This window comes from Gracilinanus agilis, chromosome 4 (assembly GCF_016433145.1).
Source record: "Gracilinanus agilis isolate LMUSP501 chromosome 4, AgileGrace, whole genome shotgun sequence".
In the NCBI taxonomy this organism is placed as follows: Eukaryota; Metazoa; Chordata; class Mammalia; order Didelphimorphia; family Didelphidae; genus Gracilinanus; species Gracilinanus agilis.
In genome coordinates, this window is record NC_058133.1 from 486,083,751 (window position 1) to 486,093,448 (window position 9,698).

The 9,698-nt window shown below is 44.3% G+C and overlaps 1 protein-coding gene across 1 annotated transcript in view; it reads left to right on the forward strand.

Moving 5' to 3' along the window:
• Positions 1-1,051: 1,051 nt before the first annotated feature.
• Positions 1,052-9,698, forward strand: part of SLC13A2 (solute carrier family 13 member 2) — a 35,172-nt gene continuing 26,525 nt past the window's right edge. The window contains exon 1 of the mRNA XM_044672829.1: positions 1,052-1,172. Within this exon, the coding sequence (XP_044528764.1) occupies positions 1,071-1,172 (102 nt within the window). The 5' untranslated portion in view covers positions 1,052-1,070. The remainder of the gene's footprint in view (positions 1,173-9,698) is intronic.

A 9,698-nucleotide genomic window follows, 5' to 3' on the forward strand; every position in this document is an offset into this window, starting at 1 on the left:
TGGAAGAGATCTAGACCAACACCTCATTTTACTTTTAAAAAATATTTTTATTTTCAGTATTTTCCCATAGTTGCATGTTTCATGTTCTTTCTCTCTCCCCCAAACCCCCCTAACCCCCCTTAGCCGATGCACAATTCCACTGTGTTTTACATGTATCTTTGATCAAGACCTAATTCCATATTATTGATAGTTGGACTATCATCGTTTAGTGTCTACATCCCCAATAATATCCCCATCAGCCCACGTGTTCAAGCAGTTGTTTTTCTTCTGTGTTCCTCCTCCCACAGTTCTTCCTCTGAATGCAACACCTCATTTTTCAAATGAGGCAACTGAGGCCCCCCAAAAGTGAACAGGCAGTCACTCTCTGAGGGGGGAGATTTGAACTCACCTTTTCTGATTCCAGAACCAGCACGATTTCTCCTCTATTGTATTTCTTCATTCATCCGTGTATGGACATGTGTATTTATTCATTAAGTTTATACTTCTATATGTATATAGTTTCCCTTGAGAGAATGGATAGATATAGATAATAGATAGCTAGAGGATAGAATCCCCTCTAGGGAAGAGATTCTTTTGCTCTTTGTCTCTCCCTCTCCCCCAATGGTTAGCCCAGTGGCTGGCACACAGTAGGCACTTCATAATTGCCTGTTGCACTGAATTGAACAGAAGGTTGGCATCCAGTGGGTTAGAGACGAGAAGTTCCTATTAACTCTCCATTAACCAAGGAAAACACCTCCAGCCAAGCAAGGAGCCAAAATCTTCAAGTACACAAAGGGTTAACCCCACCTCGTCACCTTAAGAGAATATAAAAGCTTCCTTTCTTTTTTTTTCCCCAGGTCTCTTTACAAAGTCTTCCTGGTCACTCCGCCTCTTCTCCACCTCCTCCTCCCTTGTCTCCTCCTCCTTCACTCCCTCAACCACCCGGCGCACCAAGTTCTCCCCACCTTTAAGATTCCAAAAACAACACCCAGTTTGCCATGGTCAATGGTTAACACTTGACCGCCTCTATATAATCCTTCCCCAGCGGGGCGTTCTCCTCGGTTCAGCACCGGCCAGCTCCCTCCGCCACCATGGTAAACTTGTGGCGGTTCCTATGGGCTTATCGGAAGTATCTGATGTCCGTCCTGTTTCCACTCTTGCTGCTGCCCCTGCCCCTCGTGCTCCCATACCAGGTAAAGGGGTTTTGCTTTCTGGGAGTGGGGCTGAGAGAGTCTGGGGAACTCTGGGGGAGGCCCGCTGAAGGGGGCAGGACCGCAGGACATGGATGAGCCCCCCTGGTCTTTCCCTCTCCCTCCGCCGTCGGGAAGACACCTCTCAGGCTGCTGTCTTGCTTGAGTTGGCGTCTCTTTTCTCAGTCTTGCCCCCCTCCCACACATACACACAGACTGCAGGAATTAGCCAGGACGTGTGTGTGTGTGTGTGTGTGTGTGTGTGTGTTGGGGGGGATAGAGGCGCTCCCAAGATCATAGATCTATCGTTGGATAAGACCTCAAAGGCCATTAATAGTTCAACCCCCTCATTTTACAGATGAGGAAACTGAGGATCATAGGTTCAGAACTGGAAGGAACCTCAAAGGCACTCAAAGCCAACCCCTTCATTATTTTTTTTTTAAACCCTTGTACTTCGGTGTATTGTCTCATAGGTGGAAGATTGGTAAGGGTGGGCAATGGGGGTCAAGTGACTTGCCCAGGGTCACACAGCTGGGAAGTGGCTGAGGCCGGGTTTGAACCTAGGACCTCCTGTCTCTAGGCCTGACTCTCACTCCACTGAGCTACCCAGCTGCCCCCTCCCTTCATTATTTTTAACCCTTATCTTCTCTCAGAATCAACACTAAGTCATGGTTCCAATGCAGAAGAGGGATAGGAAATAGGGGGTTAAGTGACTTGTTGGGGGTCATTGAGCAAGAATGTGTCTGAGGCCTGATTTGAAGGTGGGACCCCACTCTATGCCTGGCTCTTAATCAACTGAATCACCTAGTTGCCTCTCAATCTCTTCATTTTTTAAAAATGATGACCAGGATCTTAAAGTGACTTTCTAAGAACCACATAGTAAGTGTCTGAGGCAGGATTTGAACACAGGTCTTCACAACTCTAAATACTTGTCTAAAACCCTACTGGTACTAAGTTTTGGAGGCAGAACTTGAACCCAGGTTCTCTAACTGCAGTGCCAGGACCCAGCACTCTACCCTCTGAACCTGCACATAGACCAGACCCATTTGTTCGAGAAGAATTATCCCATTCCATGAAAAAGTATTAATCTTGGGGCAGCTGGGTAGCTCAGTGGATTGAGAGCCAGGCCTAGAGACGGGAGGTCCTAGGTTCAAATCTGGCCTCAGACACTTCCCAGCTGTGTGACCCTGGGCAGGTCACTTGACCCCCATTGCCTACCCTTACCACTCTTCCACCTAAGGGTTTAAAATTAAAAAAAAAAAAAGTATTAATCTTCTTTCTTGTGTGGGGCAGAGCCAGGGAAGCATGGTCTCTCCTCTCTCCTCTTGCCCCAAAGATCTCAAAGTGTGAAAAAAAAAAAAGTAAAAAATCAAGGTTGACTGTTGTAATGAGATTCTGATGCCTACCTAGGCTGCTAAGGTTGGGATATGCCTAAGAGACCTGAACTAGGATCCTTGAGGCTCCCAAATCACCCAGAATTGGGCCAGTCTGGGAGCTACCTAGAGGGAGGACAAACTTTAGGCTGGCTGAAAAAGTTAACAGATGGCAGACGCCCAAGGGAAAGAAGTATTAAGAGATGCTCTGGTCCACTTCTCAAAGAACTGGGAACACAGGAATTCAGGATAGGGACTCCAAGGCAGAGTGAAGGACAACAGGGAATGAAGGGAAAGGAACCAACATGGAAACCCATTTCTTGGGCTTCAGGGAAACTTGGCAGTGGGGCCAGGTGAGGCATAGGGCTTCCCAGAGCTGGCTGAGCAACCTCAGGAGGCCAGTTTTGGACAGAGTGTCCTCACTTAAGCCTCTGATTCATCCTCCCCACAGCCACTCAAGAAGCAATAGGGGAAGGCTCTTGTCCTGCTTGCCCAGGGAATAACAATTTCACTGCTTTCCAGGGATACCTCCAAATACTCGGTTTTGTTGATAGTGCCCTCTTTTCAAAGATGAAGGAAACAATTCTCCCCTGGCCCCTTTGGGAATAGATTGGCAAGAATTCCCAGTTTCTGAGAAGCGTTCTAGATTTAAAACCCAGCAGAGGCTGGGTCTGATTCCTCCAAAATAAAGGGGAGGCAAACCCTGGGCAAAATAGTATCTCCATATGCCATAGGTCCATAGTATAAGTTAGAGACCTTGATCTTTCTCACCTTCACTGCCTCTTCCCTCTGCACTGTGCTTTCTCTCTAACAACCCTATGTTGTTAGCTGAACCCAGGCCAGGCAGGATGTTTTATCCTATTCAACAGATAAGGAAATTATCTGTTAGCCAGATAAACCCCGCTCCCTCCCTCCTGCCCTCCACAGATCCAAAGCGGATGACTTCCTGGTTTTCAGTTATCTCTGAGATTGGCCACCCCAGCTCCCTGGATCCTACCCTTGGCCTTTTGGGGGCCATGTTTAATGATCCCCTCAGATATTCTCCTGCTCCTCCAAAGCAGTGAAGGTCAATTCAATTCCTATTCCCCAGACTTGGTCTTTCTCCTTCCCTCCCTGGATCCCTTAGACTCTTCTTCTTTCACATATTCATTCTTCATTCAACAAGCAGCTCTGATTTCTAGGTGACAAATCACCCTGCTGGGCAATTAGGGCTATAAAGACAAAATAAGGAAATAGCTCCTGCCATCAAGTAGTTTCTTTTTAATTCATTCATTTATTTTTAATAAATTCTTACTTTCTGTAAAGACAGAAGGGCAAGATCTAGGCAAACAGGGTGAAGTGACTTGCCCAGAGTCACATAGCTAGGAAGTATATGAAGTAAGATTTGAACCCAGATCCTCCTGACACTCAATCTACTGTACCACCTTGCTGCCCCCACTCCCAAGAAATTTTTTTTTAATCCTTACGTTCTGTCAATATTGGTTCTAAGGCAGAAGAGCAGTAAGGGCTAGACAATGTGGGGGTTGTGGGGTAAGTGACTTGCCCGGGGTCACACAGTTAGGAAGTGTCTGAGTCCAGATCTGAACCCAGGTCCTCTGTCTCTAGGCTTGGCACTCAATTCACTAAGCCTGTCCTCCCAAGTAATTTACATCTGACTTATGGAAAAACTTCTAGAAGCAAATAAGTAAATACAAAGTCAAAGTGGGGGAAGGGGAGAACACTGGGCATTATTATAGTTCAGGTACTCAGGAATGCTGGAAGACGGGTTGAGAGAGTTGAAGAGGAGTGGGTAGACAGTGTGCTTGGCACCTAGAAGAGCAATCCTAGGGAACCAATGGAGAAGAAAGGACAGAGGGAGCTGATCCATGATCAAACCTGTGCCTCTCGAGGCATGAAGCTCATCCAATCTCAGATCTAGTCATTCATGACGCAGTGTGGGGTATAGCTAGATAGCTCAGTGGATAGAGAGCCAGGCTTGGAGATGAGAGGTCCTGGGTTAGTGACCCTGGGCAAGTCACTTAACCCCATTACCAACCCCTCAGCCCTCTTCTGCCTTAGAACCGATAAATCAGAAGGTAAGCATTTAAAGAAAGATTCTGAGACCAGAATCAAACCCAGGACGTCTTGCCTCTAAGCTTGGCTCCATATAGCTGCCCTTAGACAAGCATTTATTAAGTAACTACTATGTGCCAACCATGGTATTAAACCCTGGAAATATGAATGCATAAAATGAAACAATCTATACTTGCAGTAAGCTTTCTATTCTTATAATTCCAGATATTCCCCTTCCCCAAGGGTCACTCATTCAGTGGGCTTTTTGTTGTTCGGTCATTTTTCAATCATGTTTGACTCTTCGTGAGCCCATTTGGAGTTTTCTTGGCAAAGATACTGGGTGGTTTGCCATTTCCCTCTCCAGCTCATTTTATGGATGAAGAAACTGAAGTGAACAAGTTAAGTGACTTGCCCAGGGTCACACAGCTAGAAAGTGTCTGAGGCCGGATTTGAACTCACAAAGAGTCTTCCTGATTCCACCGAGCCTCTTAACTGCCCCACACAGACCTACACCAAGGCCAAAGTGTCCAGACAAGAGGTTGCATGGCAAACATGGTCTACCTTCTCCTAGAGTGCCCATGGGATTAATAGGCTAAAAGAAATAATGAGAGTGGATTACAGTCTTGGAGATGGCTGTGACAAAATCACACCAAGAACTCAGACGTTTTTAGGATGTTCCATTTATATTCCTTTGGTCAGAAAAAGATATTAGAATAGCTGCTTATCTGGAGGTAGAAAGAAGATGTGAATTCAAATCCTATTCCTGGTGCTCACTACCTATGTAATGTTGGAGAAGTCATCTGGAAAAAGAGGAAGTTGGACTAGCTGGCTTCTAAGGTCCCTTCTGCATCCTTGGATCCCTTAATCTCTCCCGCATCTGGTGAGAATGAGAATCAGGGCTTAAACTGGGCAGTCATGCCATTCATCTCCCTTGTTCCTCCTTAATTATTTCCTGAGCTTATCTCTTTCTCCGTCCACTTAGACAAGATGAAAGAGGACATCAGATGTGTAAAACTAGCTATACATAAGATTAGAAATTAGGAAACCTTGACTCAAATCTATGAAACTACACAAACCATTGAACATCTCTGGGCCTCAGTTTCCTCATCTGTCAAATAAGGACCTCTGAAGTCTTTCTTCCAGCTCTAGATCAATGATCCTATAAGTCACTTCTCCTCTCTGGGCCTCACTTTCTTCACTTGTAAAAAAGAAGAGAGTGGATCTGTACTCTGAGGGTCCTTTCATCTAGGATGAGATATTCCTTTCATGTCCTCGGAGACTATTCAGCTTGACTATGCCCTTCCTCTAGTGCCAAGGAAAAAGAGCTAAGTCATTTTGGTACCCTAAGCCCTACCTGCCTTTATTTCCCCTCTTTACCTGAAAAATGGAAATCCCCACCCAACCTGCTTTAGGAGCTTGCTGTTGTTGATATTAGGCAAAAGTATTTCCTGGATACAGAATATGAAATAGAGAAAATAATTGTTTGCATCAAGTGGTAAGGGTATTCTGTGTGGAATTTGGGAATAGAATGATCATAGCTTGTGGGAATCTATCCAGTTTGGGCCCATGCTTGATGACCACCTCTATGACCTTGGACAGGTCTCTTAACTGCTCTAGGACTCAGTTTCCTTATCTGTAAAAGGGAAAGAGTTGGGTTAGATGGTCTGCCTCTAAAGAACTCTTCCATTTCTAGACCTTTCCTTTCATGAGACAATCTAGAAAAGAAACATGGAATTAGAAGGAACCTTGTTTGCCAGCTAGTCCAATCTATACCCAAAAACAAACTGTTTCTACAATATGCCCAAAAGGGGTCATGTAGCCTTTGCTTGAAGAATTCCAAGACATAGAAACTAGTACAACCTCCAGACTACCCCCACTGTGCCTTCAGACAGCTCTAATTTTTAGGAAATCTTCCCTAATCTTACAGAAATTTTCCTCTTAACATCTTCAACCCATTGCTCCTGGATCTACCTTTCTATATGTCTATCTGTTTATCTATCTCTCTATCTATTTATCTATCTACCTATCCATCCATCTATCTATCCATCTAGCTAGCTAGCTAAGTAGCTATCTTTCTGTCTATTTATCTATATTTATCTTATCTGTCTATCTATATCTTATATCTATTTGTCTCTCTGTCTATTTATCTATCTGTTTGTCTGTCTATCTATCCATATCTTATCTATTTATCTATCTGTCTATCTATTTATATATCTCATCTATTTGTCTCTCTGTCTGTTTATCTATCTGCCTGTCTATTTATCTGTCTACCTATCTATTTATCTATATCTTCTCTATCTGTCTATTTATCTCTCTATCTATATCTTATCTGTCTATTTATCTCTCTGTCTGTCTATTTATCTATCTGCCTGTCTATCTGTCTGTCTACCTATCTATTTATCTATATCTTATCTGTCTATTTATCTCTCTGTCTGTCTATTTATCTATCTGTCTACCTAGCTATTTATCTATATCTTATCTGTCTATTTATCTCTGTGTCTATTTATCTCTGTCTATCTCTTTATCTATCTGTCCATCTGTCTGTCTGTCTGATTAGTCTCTCTCTCTCTCTTCCTATTTTGTCTCTATCCCTGGTGTCTTTCCTGAGCTCCGGGAAACCATCACCCTCTGCCTGTGGCTCATTTGTGACTGAACGTGCCACGGGCACCTCAGACTCAGGGTGTCCAAATCAAAGCTCATTCTCTTTCCTCTCTACCCTCTGCTCTTCCAAAAACTTCCTGATGCCTGTGGAAAACACCGACATCTTTCCTGCCAGCCAGACTTGCAACTTCAGAGTCTTCCAGATTCGTCACTCTCACTCACCCCGGTAATGGCACTGTTGCCAAAGCGTGCTGATCCTGCTTCCACAGGACATCTCTGGCATCCTCTCTCGTCTCTCCACCCACACACACTGCAGCAGCATCACCCTAACTGTTGCCTCATTGGGCTCTGTGCCTCGAGTCTGTCCATTCTCCCTCATCCGCACAGCCGCCAAACCAGTATTCCTGAAAGCCCAGGGCTTCACAGTGACACTTTCCTGCTCCTTCTTGCTTCCAGGATAAGATAAAAACACTCGTGTTTGCCATTTAAAGGCTTCCGCGCTCTAGATTTGGGTGACTTTTCCAGGCTTACTAGTACGTTACTCATCTCCAGCCAATCCACATTCCCTTGAAACTGGTCACCTTGCTATTTCCTAAGCACAATGCCCCATTTCCCATCTCTGTCCTTTGCCCATGTCTGGCTGACTCAGTTTCCTTCACAATTCTAAATCCTAAAGCTGATTCCATGACCTGCCAGGAGGACCAAAAGACAGAATATAAGTAAATCACTTCAAAGTAAATATTGGTAACCCGAGTATTATGAACTTGTGGGTTTTTTCTTTCATAGATGTGGTCATGTAAAACATATTTCCACACTGTTTAGTTGTTTCGGTCGTGTCTGACTCTTCATGACTCGGTTGGAGTGGTTTTCTGTTTCCTTCTCCAGCTCATTTTACAGATGAGGAACTGAGGCAAACATGGTTAAGTGACTTACTCAGACTGAACTAAGCCTGGATTCGAAACCAAATCTACCTGGCTCTGTCCCTCCCTATTATAACTGACATTTTTAAAGCTCTCAAAGCAGGGATTTCTGTGCTAATATCAGTTTTAAGCCAGAAGAGCAGCAACTGCTAGGCAATTGGGGGTAGGTGACTTGCTCAGGGTCACACATGAGATTTAACCCCAGGTCCTTTTGCCTCCAGGCCTGGTCCTCTATCTGCTATGGCACCTATCTGCCTTTACTTCCATTTTAGCCACATCACAAAAGAAAACACATGCAACAATAAAAATAAAGGGCACGGGTGGCAGCTGGGTGGCTCAGTGGATTAAGAGCCAGGCCTAGAGATGGGAGGTCCTGGGTTCAAATCAGGCCTCAGACACTTCCTAGCTGTGTGACCCTGGGCAAGTCACTTGACCTCTATTGCCTAGCCCCTACCTCTCTTCTGCCTTGGAGCCAATACACAGTATAGACTCCAAGACTGAAGGTAAGGGTTAAATAAATAAATAAACAAACAAATAAACAATTAAATGGATGAATGAATAAATAAATGGATGAAGGGCATAAAAAAAAGCCTACACTCAGAATTCATCAGTTCTTTCTCTGGAAGTAGACAGCTTTCTTCATCATGGGTCCTCTGGAATTATCTTGGGCCGCTGCGATCACAGTGGCTAAGGCTTTCCCAGTTGATCATTGTTACAATTTTGCTGTTACTATGTACATTTAAAAGAGATTTTGTTAACTACATTTCAACATAATTGGTTTTCCTTTTCAATTCTGAATATTTTATTTTGTGTTATAAAAAAAAAAACATTCTGAAGGGAGTAGCTATGTGGCTCAATGGTTTCAAAGCCAGACCCAGAGAAGGGAAGTCTTAGGTTCAAATTTGACCTCAGACACATCCTAGCTGTGTGATCCTGGGCAAGTCACTTAACCTCCAGTTGCCTGACTCTTACCACTCTCCTGCCTTGAAACCAATTACTTAGTGTTAATTCTAAGATAGAAGATAAGGGTTTAAAAAATTATTAATCACAGCAGAGACAAGAGGTGCTGGAGCTCAGACACATCTTAGCTGTGTGACCCTGGGCAAGTCACTTAACCCTCATTGCCTGGCCCTTATCACTCTTCTACCTAGGAACCCATACACAGTATTGATTTCTAAGACAGAAGGTGAGGGTTTAAAAAAAAAACATGAGAAGGAATCTCTGGGCTTCACCAGGCTGCCAAAGGAGTCCATGATACAAGAAAAGTTAAGAACTCCTGCTTTGGGCAGCCACGTAGCACAGTGGATAGAGGGCTAGACCTGGAGACAGAAGAGTCTGGGGTTCAAATCTGGCCTTAGACACTTCCTCACTGTGTGACCCTGGGCAAGTCAATTAACCCCAATGGCCTAGTGTTTGCCACTTTCCAGTCTTAGAACTGATACTAGGACAGAAGATAAGGAACGAAAGGAAAGGAGAGAAGAGGAGAAGAGAGGCAAGGGAAGTGAAAGGAGAGAAGAGAAGAGAAGAGAAGAGAAGAGAAGAGAAGAGAAGAGAAGAGAAGAGAAGAGAAGAGAAGAGAAGAG